Below are 19,746 nucleotides of genomic sequence, written 5' to 3'. Positions count from 1 at the left end.
GGAAAGGTGTATGGAATGTGATGGTGTTTACTAAAGGATCCCTTGTTGGAAGTGTGCATGTTTTTCCAATTCCGCCGGTTTTTGCCATTTTCTATGGGCGAGACAGCGGATTTGCAAGCGGTATTCAAAAAAAAATTGACCCAAAATCGCGCTGGCGAAATTTTTTGAGCCAATTTGGCGTTGCGCATGCGCACATTCGCGAGTTCGCAGCTCGCGGCTGGAGGAGCTGTTTAACCTTTCCACACTTTCGCAGATATCTCTCTTTCTAAGTCAGTTTTTGAGATTTTTTAAACGCAAGTCATCTCCAAATTGACTTCCACACCTTCCACAGTGATTTGGGATTTTTGGGGGTACAGGGGAAAATTTGGCTAAACTTTAGTCGAGCTTTTAGCTGGCGTGGTTTTAAGTCGCGCTCTGACCATATTGCATCTTAATGAATCTCACACTAGGCGCTATTTTCCGCCCGCCGTTCTTTGAATGCCAATTTCAGACTTAAATAATCGCCGCTTCGCAAAATCACGCCGAAACGCCAATTCGCCGTACTATGAATCAGGCCCATAATGTCCATAATATTCTCTGTTCGAATAGCTCCAGCATTCGCACAGCCTTCATGTATACGGTAATTGTCGTATTTTGTCCAATATTTTTATTTCTATTGATGGTCAGCTCCATCTTGTGGCCATAATAAGGTATTTTTTTTTAAATACTTCATTAGGAAAAATAGTACATTATAGCCAGTAGATGGACCTGGTGATCCAGGAGGAAATAAACATATTAGATACAATATGGCAATTCAATTTAAATGGCGTTGTGCAGTCCGTATGCATAAATATAATGTAAAATATACACCTCAAAGAGCAATGTGAAGAAAACATAAAAATAAAACATATGAAAAATAAATATCCCATAAATCTCAAGTGCATTAACATCCACCCACAACATTTGCTCATAAGGATTACATTGAATGGGAGCAGACCACAGAAGTGGATTTCATATCCAACTTCACCTGGACACTATCTTCTAGCAATATTAATCTATCTTGATGCACTTGAGATTCATGGGATAATTATTCATCTCATGTTTGATTTTTATGTTTTATCACATTGCTCTTTAAAGGTGTATATTTCACATTATATGTATGCATATGGACTGCGCAGCGCCATTTATACAGTATTTGATTAATCTATCTAGTGTGAATGTGGGAACACATTAGGTGTCGCAGCAACCATCCTTTTTATTTCAGTATCCCTCTATAGGTATTATATCACTAGTGCAGGCACCTATAGGTAGCGCAATAGTCATTACCTGATTTTTTTTTTTTTTTTTTTTACAATATGCTAAAAACTTGTGTTTTAAAAAAAAAAAAAAAACTGTCTAGCAGTATTATCTAGGGCTTTTTATGAATGGAACAAAAATGTGAATATTTAATGAACTGTTGCCCTTTAGTGATAAATCCGTGTGGAAATACTTTATACATACACAATAATAAAGAAAAGTTAAAAAAGAGAGTGATTGCATGTATATCATGGCTTGAATTAATTCAATGCATTCATTCAAGCCATCAGGAAAGAGAATACCAAGTCTGTGAATCCACATCGTCTCAGCATCACTTAATCTATTTATTCAAATACATGTATAGTCAGTTGAACCTTGGATGCAGTGCATCCGGAAAGTATTCACAGCGCTTCACTTTTTCCATATTTTGTTATGTTACAGCCTTATTATAAAATGGATGAAAATCATTATTTTCCTCAAAATAAATGTAAAAATAAAAAAATGTTTAAATTAAAAAAATTTAAAAAATGACATGTACATATAGTAAGTATTCAAAGTCTTTGCCCTGACACTTAAAATTGAGCTCAGGTGCATTGTGGAGTCCACCTGTGGTAAATTCAGTTGATTGGACAAGATTTGGAAAGGCACACACCTGTCAACATGGTAGAAAGGACAAAAAAGAAAAAGAGGGGCGCACCGACCTAGTGCATTACCATAAAACCATTTATTAAAATATTAAAAAGTGTACAAAGTACTCACAAAACTAGTGTGATACAACACACATCGAAAATAGCATATACAGTCTCCAAGGTATCCAGGTCCCAATTATGACGAATGGGCATGCAGATGGTCGCATGGGGCTGCTGTGGCTAGGCTGACGCGTTTCAGGGGCGAGCCCCCTTCCTCAGAGCCAGATGAAATGCCGCTAGATCACAATCCGAACGGCCGGAGACTAAATGGGAGTAGACCCCACCTCTTCCTGTTCTGCCCCAACCCCAAGGGCGGGGCAAAGGGGAGGGGGGAAGAGAAGAAAAGGGAAGAGGGAGGGGAAAAGGGAAGGGAGAAGAATGAGACGGAAAAGGCAGCAAGAAAGAAAAAGAGAGGAAGGAAAAGTGGGGGTGCAGGGACAGGGAAGGGACATGGAAGAGGGGGGGGGGTCAAGGGCACTTGTCCAGCCCGAACCAAGCCACACCCACCTTCCAAGGCCAGCTTGGACTATGTGATCAGCGGCAAAAAATGTACAGCAATTGAAACACTTGTTATAACAAAAAAGGGGGGAACGATAATAAGTCAGATGTAGTGGATAATGCATTGAGGACAAAGGCGGTATATATATATATATATATATATATATATATATGTATAGAGACACATATGCATGTACATACATATACGCATACACATAGACAGTCAGTACTTTAGGTCTCCATAGGAACAGGAGAATGCTCCACTGCTTTACCCGTGCATCTTCATTGGTAAGCAGAACAGTATCAGCCACCCCCAACCTGTAATACTGCAGGGGGGACTACCCATGGGAACAGAACTTATACAGATCACCTGGCATGGTGCACGGGGATCCCGCTAGCCTCCACACGCAGACGATCCCTGTAATCCTAATATGAGGAGGGCGCCGCTGGCCGGGACTGAAATGGTCCGCTGCATGATGAAAAAACGCCATTCGGATGGCTGTGTCCCTTCTCTGGGACGCACGCCAACCCGTACCCGGAAGTGAAACACCGGAAGGGCGGGTGGATGCGTTCCACCCGCATCACTTCCGCCATCACTACAGGGCGCCGCACGGACCATATGTCCACAAGTCACTGACTGTGCTGCCCAGCAGTGAACATGGACAGAGCGGAACTCACCCGACTCCACCCTCCTCCTTGCTTCCCCGTGTGAACTACCAATACTACATGTCCACAAGGGCGGCTCAGAATCATGGACAATGATGAAATGGGCTCGCAAAACACATATAAACCATGATCAAGACACAACAACAATCAAAGAACACTGATTAATAATAAATGATTGATTAAAAAAATAAGGTAATAATGACCGTAGTGACACTGAAATATGATACTAAAATAAGGAGATTTTCTTGAAGGATGGAAGTAAACCACATATAAAAAAATATATATATATATATATAATATAATAAAATAATATATAATAGTGGTTCCAGTAATCGTAAAACGTATATAGATATATATATATATACGTTTATATTTAGACATGTACTTTTTGTCTTCATTATTATTTATATTTGTTTTTTGTGTCTTGCCCAAAATATGTATAGTGCAAGTGATAAATGGCCACTGTGTCATCACCGTCCACAAGCAGGCCACAGAAGGACAACCATGTCCCCGTGCAGACATGCGTAATGCAGAAAACATACACTCAAACCAACACCAGCTGGTCATTGTGTACATATACCGATACTGATCCTAATGGCCAAAAATGGGCTATCACAGCCATCCGACCCGGAGGGCTGTACCACAGAGGAGCAAGGGGGGGGGGGGGAGGGTGAGATAAGGGGAGGTACAGGGAGGAGAGAGATTTTCACACCACTGTGTGCAGCTCAATCTCCTCATTCAAACCCTTCGGGGCTAGAGACCCCAGGGTGAATATCCAATAGGCCTCTCTGGTGCAGAGCCTTTGGTACTTGAGGCCACCATCCAAATCTTTGTTAATGGCCTCTATCCCAAAGACCCTGTCAACATAAGGTTCCACAGTTAACAGTGCATGTCAGGTCACAAACCAAGCCATGAAGTCCAAGGAATTGTCTGTAGACCTCAGACAGGATTGTATTGAGGCACAGATCTGAAGAAGGGCACAGAAAAATGTCTGCAGCATTGAAGGTCCTAATGAGCAAAGGGGCCCCCATCATCCGTAAACGGAAAAAGTTTGGAACCACCAGGACTCTTCCTAGAGCGGGCCGCCTGGCAAAACTGAGAGATCAGTCGAGAAGGCCTTAGTCAGGGAGGTGACCAAGAACCTGATGACAGAGCTCCAGCATTTCTCTGAGGGGAAAGGAAAACCTTCCAGAAGTAAAAACATCTCTTCAGCACTTCTACAATCAGGCCTGTATAGTAGAGTGGCCAGACGGAAGCCACTCCTCAGTAAACGAAACATGACAGCCCACCTGGAGTTTTCCAAAAGTCAACTGAAGGACACTCAGATCTTGAGAAACAAAATTCTCTGGTTTGATGAAGCAAAGTTTGAACTCTGAATGGCAAGCCTCATGTCTGGAGGAAACCAGGCACTAGGGATGAGCTTCGAGTTGAGTCGAGCGTACGTTCGACTCGAACATTGGCTGTTTGCTTATTTGTTCGTCGAATGATGAACAAATGTGCTTCTTCGCAGGAAATTCAAGCACCCATCCATAAATTCAGCCCATCCCTGACCTCCATGCTTTGGCCAATCAAATAATTTCTGCCATGATTGGACAAAGGCAGGCTGCATTAAGACAATCATAACACAACAAATTGATGGGTTTGTAAGCGCTCCCCAAAATAATGACAGGTGGGCACGGAGGTCACAGATAAAAATTCATGACCAATTTAGGTCCAACCGACCTCAGTGCCCACCTGTCATTATTTTGGGGAGCGCTTACAAACCCATCAATTTGTTGTTTTGCACTTTTCTCAGCTGGATCTGAGTATGGGACAGCTGCACCCCTGACATTGACTTATTGGCACTCTACCTATGACCGTCCATCCCATTCAGCTTGACACCACAGGTTTTTGGATCTCTGATTATCCGGTTTCCAGCGCCAGGAATTCTTTGTATATATTAAGCCAATCATGGCTCAGGGACTAAGTACACACTCCACACTATATAAAGGCTGCTCACACAGCAGCCGTTTGTAGTGTGACTGCGTGGGTGAGATAGGAAGTGGTTGAGGCAGGGAGAGGAATGTGATTGAGGCAGGGAGAGGAGAGTGATTTTCAGGTTATCAGACAGTGCAGTGAAGTCTAATTAGAGACATTGCTAGCAGTAAGTTAGGCAGGGAGAGGATTGTGATTGAGGGAGGGAGAGGAAAGTGATTTGCAGTTTATCAAATGATTATATATTAGGCCATTGAGTTTTTATCAGTCAGTTCAGTATAGGGCATACATTGTCAGTGTAGGCCTCAGTGTCGGCTTTCTGGTGGGATCGGGCACGTACAAACTCAAACACGCCCGAGCTCAACCCTGCTAGTTTGCCTTCCACCACAGCTGCCAAAGCGGCCCGTTCCACAGGCTCCTTCTCCACAGCTTCTCCTTCTGTCGCCCCACCATCATGCACGGAGGAGTTACCTGAACTATTTGATCATAGTGTCAGTGACAATAGGTGTGCGCAGCCTATTGGATTAGGGTGTGCACCCCAAATCTCAAACACACATGCAAGCGTGTGTCTAAATATATATGGCCCGGTGCATTCATCTCCCTGCTGGCACAATGACTGAGCTGGTAAGAGTGAGATATTTCTCATCTCCCCACCCGCACACAGAGCGATAATGCTAATGTGCACTAGGTGATTAGGGTGTGCCCAGGCACACCCGGCACACCCTGTGCGCACGCCTATGTCAGTGACATGGGGCTGGAGGATAAGCAGCAAATTGAATGCTGTGATGATGGTGCCCAGGTTGATGAAGGGAATAACATGAGCCTAGAGAGAGGGGGTGACAATGACGGACAGGAAATTAGCAGTCATGTTCCCACAGCTGCAGCATACTGCCAAGTTTGCTCCAGTGATGAGGAGGAAGGGGATGATGAGGTCACTGACTGTACTTGGGTGCCTGATGGGATAGAGGAGGAAAGTGAGGGGGGGAGGAGGAGGAGGCACAACTCCAACGAGGTAGGATGTGCTTCAGGGGCCGCCATAGAAGTAGCCAACCTATTGCGTCACAGCATAGAGCTCCACAGGTGCAGGGTGCTGCAAACTCCCCAGTGACTTCAAAAAGTTCATTAGTGTGGATTTTTTTCAGAACATGTGCAGTAGACTGCAGCATTGCTGTTTGCAACATCTGTCTGAAGCGGATCAAGCATGGCCAGAAAACCAGCCGCTTGGGCACCACATGCTTGACAAGGCATATGACGACCTGCCATGCAGTCCATTGGCAACAGCACCTGAAAGAGCCACAAGATCGAAACAAGCATACATCACCTTGCTCCTCATCTGTGGTCTCTAATCCTACTATACCTCATGTCTTCTCAAAACCCTGCATTGAGAGGGATGATGGTATAGCAATGAGTGCCACAGAGACTTGCACCTAATCTGCCAGCAGTACACCACCGCTTGATTTGAGCAGCAGGCAAATTTCACTACCCCAGTTGCTGAACGGTAGAAAGAAATACTGTCCCAGCCATCCACATGCTGAGCTTCCTAATGCTAGCTTGGCCAAATTGCTAGCACTACAATTGCTGCCTTTTCATCTGGTAGACTCTGCTCCCTTTCGCAAATTTGCGGAATGTGCTGTACCACAGTGGCAGGTACCAAAAAGACATTTCTTTTCGCATAAGGCTATTCCAGGTCTCTACCGTCATGTGGAAGGTAGTGTTTTGGCCTCGTTGGATAGAGCAGTCAGCAGGAAGGTTCACATTACTGCTGACTCTTGGTCCAGCAGGCATGGACACGGAGGTTACATTTCCTTCACGGGGCACTGGGTAACTCTGCTGGCAGCTGGAAAGGATGCAGGACAGGGTTCAGTGTTGCAGCTTGTTTTGCCACCACGCCTCCAAAAAGCTGGTGCTGGTTCTGCCACATCTGGCTACTCCACGACCTCCTCCCCTTCTTCTTCCTCCATGTCCTCTTCTGCTCAATTGTCCTCTGAAGCAGTAGTGCTCCCTAAGCGTTCAAGGGGCTACACAAGCAGTCAGGCTAAAAGATGCCATGCCGCGCTTCAGTTGGTCTGTCTAGGGCATAGGAGTCACACCGGTGCAGAGATTCTGTCAGCTCTGCAGGGGCAGGCTCAGAGATGGTTGACGCCATGACAGCTTGAGCCAGGAATGGTTGTATGCGACAATGGCACCAACCTTCTCTCCGCCCTCTGACAGGGACACTTGACATATGTTCCATGCATGGCACGTGTCCTGAATCTGAAGGTGCAGCATTTCTTGACCAGATACCCGAGCTTCCAAGATCTCCTGAGGCAGGTCAGAAAAATATGTGGCCATTTCCGGCATTCATTCAATGCCAGTGCTTGCTTATCTGATATTCAACCGAAAGTTGCCCACCAACTGCCTCATTTGTGACATGCCCACTAGGTGGAATTCAACATTAGCAATGCTGCAGCTGCTTCACAAGCAGCAGAGGGCCATGAATGAGTCCCTGTGTGAGTATGTCACAAAGACAGGGTCTGGGGAGCTTGGCTTTTTTACGCCACGCCAGTGGCTTTTGCTAAAGGATGCATGCACCGTCCAGTCACTATTTGAGGAGGCTACAAGGATGGGGAGCTGGGACGATGCATGCATCAGTGACACTATCCCTCTAGTCTACCTGCTGGAGCACACGCTGCGTAGAATCATGAACAGGGCACTTAAGGCTGAACAGGAGGAGGAAGAGGAGGACTTCCTTTCTTCACAAGGCCTCCTTTATGCAGATATCATGCCTGCAGGGACACAAAACACACAGGAGGAAGAGGAGGAGGATTGTGGCAGCATGGATGTAGAGGATAGCATACAGCAGTCTTCAAGGGATGGTTTTGATTCTCCAGAAACCCCAGGAGTTGTATGTGGTTGGGGAGAGGTTGCTCCTGACAATGTCATCCTTAGTGACCCAGAGGACTCAGAAGCTCATGCCTCCTCAAACTTACGTTGCATAGGCTCCTTGATTCTGCAAAGCCTGCAAAAGGACCCGAGGATTCGTGCTATGAAGGAGAGGGATAATTACTGTTTGGCAACCCTTCTTAATCCTCGTTACAAGGGTAAAGTTGCAGAGCTCATCCTGCCTTCGCAGAGGGAGCAGAGGATGAAACATCTTGAGGAGGCCTTGCTTTCCGAACGGACGTTTAGTGCTGCTGGAGGTTTTGTGATGGATAAAAGGGTGCGTCTGTCCACAGACTCTGTTGACCAGCTGACTTTTATCAAAATGAATCAGTCCTGGATCAACAGCAACTATCAAGCCCCTTAAGCTGATGTAACTGTTTGAATTTGTTAGGGGTCTGCCATCCCTTGAGGACTGCATATGCTGCCTATCGAATTCCTCAACCTTGATTCTGCTAGCTTCCAACAATGTTTTTGGTTTAGGTCACCACAACCCCCAAGGCCTAATTTTTCTGCACTTGTATGACAGGTGCATAAAATGTAAATGTTGTGTGTAGTTTTTAACAGCAGGCCCTGTCCCTGTGCCCTGCGCTCAGCAAGAGTAACTGTGAGGGGTTACGGTGTTCAGGCAACACCAACACCAAAGGCCCAATTTTTGGCACCTGTAAGACAAGTACATGCGATTTCAAATTTGTATGGAATTCTTACCACCATGTTCCATTCCTGCGCCCAGCAATAGTAACTGTGAGGGATTATGGTGTTTAGGCACCACCAACACCAAAGGCCCAATTTTTGGCAACTGTATGACAAGTACATGCAATTTTTAAATTTTGTATGGAATGTATAGCAGCAGGGCCCATTCCTGTGCCCAGCAAGAGTAACTTTGAGGGGTTACGGTGTTCAGATACCACCAACACCAAAGGCCCAATTTCAGTTTCAGTTCCTGCCGCTATTAACGTTCCAGGTCCCCATCACTCCAACAGGTTTGCATAGCCAACACCCAACCTTGGCCAGGCAGATAGCAGCACAGCGCCCCCACTAGATCACTGATACGAACACATACAACACTTTATCTTTGCCCATTTCAAATTGGTATAGAATTTTTACCAGCAGGGCCCGTTCCTGCGCCCAGCAAAAGTAACTGCGACGGGTTGAGGTGTTCAGGCACCACCAACAACCAAGGCCCAATTTTTCTGCACCTGTATGACAGGTACATGCGATTTCAAATTTGGATGGAATTTTTACCAGCAGGGCCCGTTCCTGCATCCAGCAAGAGTAACTGCGAGGGGTTGCGGTGTTCAGGCACCACCAACACCCAAGGCCCAATTTGTCTGCACCTGTGTGATGAATATAAATGCGATTTCAAAATTTGTATGGAATTTTTAGCAGCAGGGCCCGTTCCTGCACCCAGCAAGAGCAACTGCGAGGGGTTGAGGTGTTCAGGCACCACCAACAACCAAGGCCCAATTTATTTGCACTTGTATGTACATGCGATTTGAAATTTGTATGTATATTTGTATATGATATTTTTTCTTTTAGAAATGTCAGTATTGCTGCAGCAGGCTACATACATCGTACAGATGCGCTACTTTACAGGCACATTAAGGGGATATTTGAAGGAATTTTCCATTTTTATAGTTTCACTTTAAGCCTCATTAAAATCAGTAAATAACTGCTCCTTTAAAAACAATCTTTTTTAAAAAAAAATTTGCATTGCTACATGTTCCCCAGGTCAGTACCCATACACTTTTTTTGAGCAATAACTTGCATCTAAGCCTTTAAAATTAGGACGTTTGATTCTTGACGTTCGAGTCCCATAGACTTCAATGGAGTTTGAACAAATTTTTCCCCTGTTTGCTGTGTTCTGGTGCAAACCGAACAGGGGGGTGTTCGGCTCATCACTACCAGGCACCTCTCATCACCTGGCCAATACCATCCCAACAGTGAAGTATAGTGGTGACAGTATCATGCTGTGGGAGAGTTTTTCAGCGCATGAGCTGGGAGACTAGTCAGGATCAATGTAAAGATGAATGCAGCAATGTACAGAGAAATCCTTGACAAAAACCTGCTCCAGAGCGCTCTGGACCTTAGACTGGGGCGAAGATTCATCTTCCAACAGGACAACAACCCTAAGCACGCAGCCAAGGAGTGGCTATGGGACAACTCTGTGAATGTACTTGAGTGGCCCAGCCAGAGCCCAGACTTGAACCCAATTGAACATCTCTGGAGAGGTCTGAAAAGGGCTGTGCACTGATAATCCCCATTCAATCTGATGGAGCTTGAGAGGTCCTGCAAAGAAGAAGTGGAGTAACTGCCCAAAGATAGATGCGCCAAGCTTGTAGCATCATACCCAAAAAGACTTGAGGCTGTAATTGGTGCCAATAGTGCTTCAACAAAGTATTGAGCAAAGGCTGTGAATACTTATGTACATGTGATTATTTTCTTTTTTATTTTTAATAACTTTGCAAAGATTTCAAACAAACATCTTTCACGTTGTCATTATGGGGAATTGTTTGTAGAATTTTGAGAATAATATTGAATTTAATCCATTTTGGAATAAGGCTGTAATATAACAAAATGTGGAAAAAGTGAAGCAATGTGAATACTTTCCAGATGCACTGTAAATTAAATGGGTGGTAAAATGAAAGCCATAAAGTAATTTTTATGATATCGTGAAAATGTCTTGAAAGGCTAAGATACTAGAAGTTAGTTTGTACATCGAATCTTTGTTAATTCAGCCATTTATGCTGTGTTTGTATAATATGTCCGACATACTAAATCTGACAGGTGCTTTTTATCACAGAGATTACATATTTGGGTGCATTTGCTAAAGGTAAATTGGGTATGCTTTGCAAGTGGATTTTCACAGAATTCACTATTCTAAGGGAAAATTCACTTGCAAGGAAAAAAAAAAGTTAGCCCAAGCTTCAACTCATTTACTAAGCTAGGGGAAAATGACCTTGTACATTGAATAACCTATTTGCCATTAGTATAGTATCTCCATTGTGTCCCACAGTTCATATACAGTATGTATAGGTTGGTTTTATTGTTTGACTTAGAAGTAATGAAAGTTTTTCCATGTGTAACAGAATGTTAACATAGACATCTATTTTCCTGATACGTATACTGTAGCTACCAGCTATGACTTATTTTGTTATCTGACCTGTTATTTTTAATTGTGTTAGAGAAAATATAATTAGTTTTAGATCTTCAAAAAAAATATTTGGTTTATTTAAGAGCTGTTTTTACAAAAAATGATTTTATTCTAGTTTCTGTGTTTTATATATATATATATATATATATATATATATATATATATATATATATATATAATTTTTTTTTTTTTTTTTGTGGCCCTGTTATCAGTCTCATAGAATGCATTATTCAAATATTGGGTATACTACCCTGGCTTGCTATTTTGTCTTTCTGACAGCTGAATGGAATATTATGGAGCCATGACTTGTAACTTAAAAAGTGTAAAAATCTATTAATATCAACAATTTCAAAGGACAATATAGTAATGATGTATGTTTAGTGGTTTACAGCGTTTTCTGTAAGGATCAAAAAAATGTAAAAACTACTAAAATTTTAATTGCAGGTACAATATGGACACAGCAAGTTCTAAATCTAATCTTTCATGAAGGACATAGGAGTGGATCAGAAGATATTGACAATATGGCCAGAGCTCCATGGATCGAATATAATATTTACAACATTGACTTTAATAGCCGAAAATCTCCCCGCCTCTTCACATCACACCTGCCTTACTATCTTATGCCAAAAGATCTCAGGTTCAAGAGAACAAAAGTAAGCAATACGGGTGGATTTTTAGTATTCTAATTTATGTAGAATACAGTGGGAAAAATATTTCCTCCTCCAAACACAGTGAGTCCCCCTCCTCAAGAAGGCACATATACTGTCATGCTAATGAACAGCTAAATGATTCAGAGAAGGATTGGGAGAAAGTGCTGTGGTCAGATGAGACCAAAATTGAGCTCTTTTGGAGAAAGAAAAATTCTGACTATTACCCTAAGAACATCATCCCTACAGTCAGGCACGGAGGTGGAAACATTATGCTTTGGGGCTGTTTCTCTGCTAAACATACAGGCCGACTTTGCCGCATTGAGGAGCCAATGGACGGGGCCATGTATTGTAAAATCTTGGATGAGAACCTTCTTCCCTCAGCCAGAACACTGAAGATGGGTCATGGATGGGTCTTACAGCATGACAATGACCATAAACATACCGCCAAGCAGTGGCGGCTGGTGCTTAGTAATTCGGGGGGGGCAGCAAACCAATGCACCCCCCCCCCCCCCGTCGGTTGGTCAGTCAGTCCGTTGGTCGGTCAGTCAGTCAGTCAGCAGGCAACACATTCCCTCCCCCTGAACAGTGTGCCTCCTTACCTCCTCCTTCCTCCTGTCTGAGCCAGGGAGTGCTGGATGGCTGAGCCGCTGTGCTGCTCCTCCAGCCATGTGTCTTCTGCCTCTTCCTGGCCACTGGACAGTAAGATCGCTTCTCCTTTTGGCCAATCGGGAAAGGGGTCTCACAACCCTCTTCCTGATTGGCTGGGAGGAGAATCAGTGTGACAATAGTGAATATTCATTCGCTATTGCCATACAACTGGGTGGGCTCAGGGCGTAGTGCTCTGCGCCCCGAGCCCACAATTTTTTGAAGCCTATTAGAGCCTCTGGCTCAAATCACGTGTTTAAAAAAAAAATCCCCTATTGGAATCCATGTGTCCGGCGCCCTGTATGTAGATTAGGGGCTGGACGCATGGATAAGGAGGGCGGCGCCCCCAATGGACGGGCCGACACTGCGGCCAAGGCAACAATGGAGTGTCTCAAGAAGAAGCACATTAAGGTAATGGAGTGGCATAGCCAGTCTCCAGACCTTAATCCTATACAAAATATATAGAGGGAGCTGAAACTTCGAGTTGTCAAGAGACAGCCAAGAGACGTTTAAAGATTTAGAGAAGATCTGTAAAAAAGAGTGGACCAAAATTCCTCCTGAGATGTGTGCAAACCTGGTCACTAACTACAAGAGACGTCTTACCTCTGTGCTTCCCAACAAGGGTTTTTCCACCAAGTACTGAGTTATGTTTTGATTGTGGATTAGATACTTATTTTACTTATTTAACTGCAAAGTAATTTTTAACGTTTATATCATGTGTTATTTCTGGATTTTTGGTTGATATTCTGTCTCTATCATTTAAAATACACCTATGATAAACAATATAGACCCTTCATTTCTTTGTGAGCAAACTTGCAAAATCTGTAGGGGATCAAATAATGATAATGATATTAATTGAATGCAAAAAAAAAAATATATATATATATATATATATATATATATATATATATATATATATATAATATGTATATACAGTATCTCACAAAAGTGAGAACACCCCTCACATTTTTTTAAATATTTTATTATATATTTTAATGTGCCAACACTGAAGAAATGACACTTTGCTACAATTTAAAGTAGTGAGTATACAGTTTGTATAACAGTGTAAATTTGCTGTCTTCTCAAAACAACTCAACACATTAATGTCTAAACCGCTGGCAACAAAAGTGAGTACACCCCTAAGTGGAAATGTTCAAATTGGGCCTAAAGTGTCAATATTTTGTGTGGCCACAATTATTTTCCAGCACTGCCTTAACCCTCTTGGGTATGTAGTTCACCAGAGCTTCACAGGTTTCCACTGTAGTCCTCTTCCACTCATCCATGGTGACATCATGGTATCAAGGGTTTCATCTATAGGAACTAAGACTACATCCACATTTTGCTGAAACACCAACCTAAAAAAGGCATCATTTAAGTATTGGGTACATACTGTGTATACAGTGCCTTGCGAAAGTATTCGGCCCCCTTGAACTTTGCAACCTTTTGCCACATTTCAGGCTTCAAACATAAAGATATAAAACTGTAATTTTTTGTGAAGAATCAACAACAAGTGGGACACAATCATGAAGTGGAACGAAATTTATTGGATATTTCAAACTTTGTTAACAAATAAAAAACTGAAAAATTGGGCGTGCAAAATTATTCAGCCCCTTTACTTTCAGTGCAGCAAACTCTCTCCAGAAGTTCAGTGAGGATCTCTGAATGATCCAATGTTGACCTAAATGACTAATGATGATAAATAGAATCCACCTGTGTGTAATCAAGTCTCCATATAAATGCACCTGCACTGTGATAGTCTCAGAGGTCCATTTAAAGGGCAGAGAGCATAATGAAGAACAAGGAACACACCAGGCAGGTCCGAGATACTGTTGTGGAGAGGTTTAAAGCCGGATTTGGATACAAAAAGATTTCCCAAGCTTTAAACATCTCATGGAGCACTGTGCAAGCGATAATATTGAAATGGAAGGAGTTTTAGAACATTGCAAATCTACGAAGACCTGGCTGTCCCTCTAAACTTTCAGCTCATACAAGGAGAAGACTGATCATAGATGCAGCCAAGAGGCCCATGATCACTCTGGATGAACTGCAGAGATCTACAGCTGAGGTGGGAGACTCTGTCCATAGGACAACAATCAGTCGTATACTGCACAAATCTGGCCTTTATGGAAGAGTGGCAAGAAGAAAGACATTTCCTAAAGATATCCATAAAAAGTGTTGTTTAAAGTTTGCCACAAGCCACCTGGGAGACACACCAACCATGTGGAAGAAGGTGCTCTGGTCAGATGAAACCAAAATCAAACTTTTTGGCAACAATTTTAAAACATTATGTTTGGCGTAAAAGCAACACAGCTCATCACCCTGAACACACCATCCCCACTGTCAAACATGGTGGTGGCAGCATCATGGTTTGGGCCTGCTTTTCTTCAGCAGGGACAGGGAAGATGGTTAAAATTGATGGGAAGATGGATGAAGCCAAATACAGGACCATTCTGGAAGAAAACCTGATGGAGTCTGCAAAAGACCTGAGACTGGGACGGAGATTTGTCTTCCAACAAGACAATGATCCAAAACATAAAGCAAAATCTACAATGGAATAGTTCACAAATAAACATATCCAGGTGTAAGAATGGCCAAGTCAAAGTCCAGACCTGAAACCAATCGAGAATCTGTGGAAAGAACAGAAAACTGCTGTTCACAAACGCTCTCCATCTAACCTCACTGAGCTTGAGCTGTTTTTCAAGGAGGAATGGGCAAAAAGTTCAGTCTCTCGATGTGCAAAACTGATAGAGACATACCCCAAGCGACTTACAGCTGTAATCGCAGCAAAAGGTGGCGCTACAAAGTATTAACTTAAGGGGGCAGAATAATTTTGCACGCCCAATTTTCAGTTTTTTATTTGTTAAAAAAGTTTGAAATATCCAATAAATTTTGTTCCACTTCATGATTGTGTCCCACTTGTTGATTCTTCCCAAAAAATTACAGTTTTATATCTTTATGTTTGAAGCCTGAAATGTGGCAATAAGGTCTAAAAGTTCAAGGGGGCCGAATACTTTCGCAAAGCACTGTGTATATATATATATGTATATATATATATATATATATATATATATATATATATATGCAGTGGGGATAGAAAGTTTGGGCACCCCAGGTAAAAATTTGTATTAATGTGCATAAAGAAGCCAAGGAAAGATGGAAAAATCTCCAAAAGGCATCAAATTACAGATTAGACATTCTTATAATATGTCAACAAAAGTTAGATCTTATTTCCATCATTGACACTTTTAAAATGACAGAAAACAAAAAAATGGTGTCTGCAAAAGTTTGGGCACCCTGCAGAATTTATAGCATGCACTGCCCCCTTTGCAAGGCTGAGACCTGCCAGTGTCATGGATTGTTCTCAATCATCGTCTGGGAAGACCAGGTGATGTCAATCTTAAAGGTTTTAAATGCCCAGACTCATCTGACCTTGCCCCAACAATCAGCACCATGGGGTCTTCTAAGCATTTGTCTAGAAAACAAAAACTAAAAATAGTTGACGCTCACAAAGCTGGAGAAGGCTATAAGAAGATAGCAAAGCATTTTCAGATGTCAATATCCTCTGTTCGGAATGAAAATAGAAATGGAACTCATCAGGAACAGTGGAAGTTAAAGCAAGATCTGGAAGACCAAGAAAAATATCAGACAGAGCAGCTCTCAGGATTGTAAAAAAAACAATTCAAAACCCACGTTTGACTGCACGATCCCTCCAGAAAGATCTGGCAGACACTGGAGTTGTGGTACACTATTCCACTATAAAGAGATATTTGTACAAATATGGTCTTCATGGAACAGTCATCAGAAGAAAACCTCTTCTACGTCCTCACCACAAAAATCAGCATTTGAACTTTGCAAATGAACATATAGACAAGCCTGATGCATTTTGGAAACAAGTTCTGTGGACAGATGAGGTTAAAATTTAACTTTTTGGCCGGAATGAGCAAAGGTACGCTTGAAGAAGAAGGGGCACAGAATTTAATGAAAAGAACCTCTGTCCAACTGTTAAGCATGGGGGTGGATCAATCATGCTTTGGGGTTGTATTGCAGCCAGTGGCACAGGGAACATCTCACGAGTAGAAGGAAAAATTGATTCAATAAAATTTCAGCAAATTTTGGATGGTAACTTGATGCCATCTGTGAAAAAGCTGAAGTTAAAGAGAGGATGGCTTCTACAAATGGCTAATGATCCTAAACACACCTCAAAATCCATGGGGGATTACATCAAGAGGCGTAAACTGAAGGTTTTGCCATGGCCTTCACAATCTCCTGACCTCAACATAATTGAAAATCTATGGATAGACCTTAAAAGAGCAGTGCGTGACAGACAGCCCAGAAATCTCAAAGAACTGGAAAACTTTTGTAAGGAAGAATGGGCAAAGATACCTCAAACAAGAATTGAAAGACTCTTGGCTGGCTACAAAAAGCATTTACAAGCTGTGATACCTGCCAAAGGGGGCAGTACAAGATATTAACTCTGCAGGGTGCCCAAACTTTTTCAGACGCCATTTTTTTGTTTTCTGTTATTTTGAAAGTGTAAATGATGGAAATCTAACTTTTGTTGACATATTATAAGAATGTCTAATCTGTAATTTGATGCCTTTTGTAGATTTTTCCATCTTTCCTTGGCTTCTTTATGCACATTAATACAAATTTTTACCTGGGGTACCCAAACTTTCGATCCCCACTGTATATATATATATATATATATATATATATATACTTATACATATATATATATATATATATATATATATATATATATATATATATATATATACATACACACACACACATATACAAATTTTTAATATTTTATATTTTATCCTTACAGATTATCTATTTGAGCAGAAATCCTAAAGATGTCTTGGTGTCATATTATCACTTCTATAAATTATTTACCCGGTTTCAGATCACATTACAGTGGGAAACCTTCTTGGACCTGTTCTTCTCTGGGAGAGGTAGTTTACTAAGGAATATTGTATTTACTGAATAGAATACCCACTGATAACATACGTATTTGCACTAACTTTCTATAATTAAACTAACTGCGTACACTTTTTTTTCTAGTTTTAGATAGTATGGGAAGAGTTTAAACCTCTGTCATATTTTTATTACTCTCTCTGCCCTCATCAGGAAGGGGGTTGTCCACCCTCTGAACATTGTCAGCAGAAGAATTGTCCCTACTGAGAAATATTGCCTCTATTCCTGTCCCAGTAAAAAACATAAAATGTTGGGTTCCCCTAGATTTCTCTATTGGTGATAATGGTCCCCAGGATAAATAAGGTTAGATTCTCAAATAAAAATACTGAGAGCAATAAAAACCTGATAGAGGTTTTAGCTTTCCCTAATCTATCCAAAACAATAAAAAAATGTTTTGGCTGAAGTTATACTTTGAGTGTTTTCACATCATTTAAATTATAGAATGCGTGCATTCTTATTTAATGTATTTTTAGTGTCTCCTGACACTGCACTGACCTTGTGAGTGCATTGGCCGTATCGCAGTCGTCCATGCTTTCAACCCTTACCTTGGGAGGTTAACCCAAAGACAACTCCATATACAGTACGCTGAAGAGTTTATCATTGCATTTGTCTTGGGTTGTTGATTTTGACTGTATTCATACATGTGTGTCGTAATTGTTGAGCTGTACTCTTAATTCTAATGTGGATTTCTCTTTGTATTACTCTTGAAATCTTTAATAATAATAATGAAAATATATTCAACCTAAATTATAGACTTCACATCACATGCCATTGCATTTTGAATCATAAAATCTTGGGAACATTCCTTTATTTTACAGTGATGGCCGGTTCATGGTTTGATCATTTTAGAGGCTGGTACACCCACAAAGAGGACTACAATATTCTTTTTATGACTTATGAGGAGATGAAAAAAGCAAGTACTGTACTACATATTTGCTGCTATTTGATAACTGGTGGATTTGTGCTTTTACAGATGAAAATAAATTATTTTGCCACCATTACCAATTTAAATTTGCTGTATATTGTGTTCTTTTTCTGAATGTGTTTTACAATAGTTGATTTGCTTTAGGATCTTAAATCAGCTGTAATGAAAATATGCAACTTTGTGGATATCAAACTTGATGACCAAGCAGTAGATACAGTGGTGGAGAAATCATCATTCAATACAATGAAACAAGATCCTCTTGCTAATTATCAGTTTATTCCAAAGGATATTTTGGATTTTGAAAAAGGAGACTTTCTTCGCAAAGGTAAAGTTTTGTTCAGTTATTTCAGTTAAAAAAAAGTAGTAGTGTGTTGAGAGGGTTTTTTACCTGCATGACATGCAATTTGAGACATCTGTAGGAGATATCTGGTATGGTAAGTTGACTTTTCAGATAAAATGGGATTGATTTACTAAAGGCAAATAGGTTGTTCACTTTGCAAGAGAATTTTCCCTAGAGCTAAGTTGTTTGTGGTGAAGTTTTTTACTTTGCAAAAAATACCCAATCACCTGCAAGAAAATGAAAAAAAAACCACACACACACTTTTTGCTTGTGTAGCACTACTCCAGAGGAGCCGCTGGGTTTGTTGGATCCCCTATTTCCTGTCTTGACTCTAGAAGCTGCTCGGCCCCCACTTACACACCTGGTCTTACGGTACTCATACCTGTGTAGTTTAAGTGATAATATTTTCCACTCTATGATACTATACAGAAAATAGACCTCAAGCAATTTAAGAATTAATAAGATAAATGTACTATTGAAGGGTAAGCAAATGCAATAAATAGAACAAGTAAACAGAACAACAGATTACCTGAGATTAACTGGCGTCAGATTAGCCTTACCTACGACCAATAACTTACACTGGAATAAGTCGACACAGTATCATTAAAAAGAGCATCAACTGTCAAAGCATAAATGGCATAAAGAAACCTCACTTTTATACCTAGTAATAGATACCTAAACAAAGTTCCTGGGTGTACTCTGCACGTACAGCACATTAGTGGGTGAGTGTATGTGTTCCTAACTAGGGATGATCGAACAGTTCGGGTCGACCATCGGTTCGGCCCGAACATTGGGTGTTCGAGGTTTGGCCGAATTTAGAACTTTTTGCCCAAAAAGTTCGGAATTCGGCAACCAGAACCGACCAAAATGCAATGGTTCAGGAAATGGGCTTTAAAAGCCCGTGATTGGACCAGAACCATTAACAAAAGCCAATTGAGGGGGCAGGAGAATGCTAGGAATGTGATTGGAGTGACTAGGGGGTCCCTAGACCAATCATTAGTGAATACGCCCCCCAGTATATAAGATAGCCC

General features: G+C 41.6%; 1 protein-coding gene across 1 annotated transcript in view; it reads left to right on the top strand.

Annotated features, from left to right (window-relative positions):
• The window catches only part of LOC309550552 (uncharacterized protein), a gene marked incomplete at its 5' end in the record, with an annotated part of 102,246 nt that overhangs the window by 37,160 nt on the left and 45,340 nt on the right, over window positions 1–19,746 (top strand). The window contains 4 exons of the mRNA XM_082250904.1: window positions 11,620–11,828; window positions 17,302–17,428; window positions 18,269–18,474; window positions 18,520–18,700. Of these exons, the coding sequence (XP_082107030.1) occupies window positions 11,620–11,828; window positions 17,302–17,428; window positions 18,269–18,474; window positions 18,520–18,700 (723 nt within the window). The remainder of the gene's footprint in view (window positions 1–11,619; window positions 11,829–17,301; window positions 17,429–18,268; window positions 18,475–18,519; window positions 18,701–19,746) is intronic.

This window comes from Pelophylax lessonae, assembly GCF_965119305.1.
Source record: "Pelophylax lessonae genome assembly, chromosome: 3".
Classification (NCBI taxonomy): Eukaryota; Metazoa; Chordata; class Amphibia; order Anura; family Ranidae; genus Pelophylax; species Pelophylax lessonae.
This window is presented reverse-complemented; position numbering and strand designations above follow the sequence as displayed.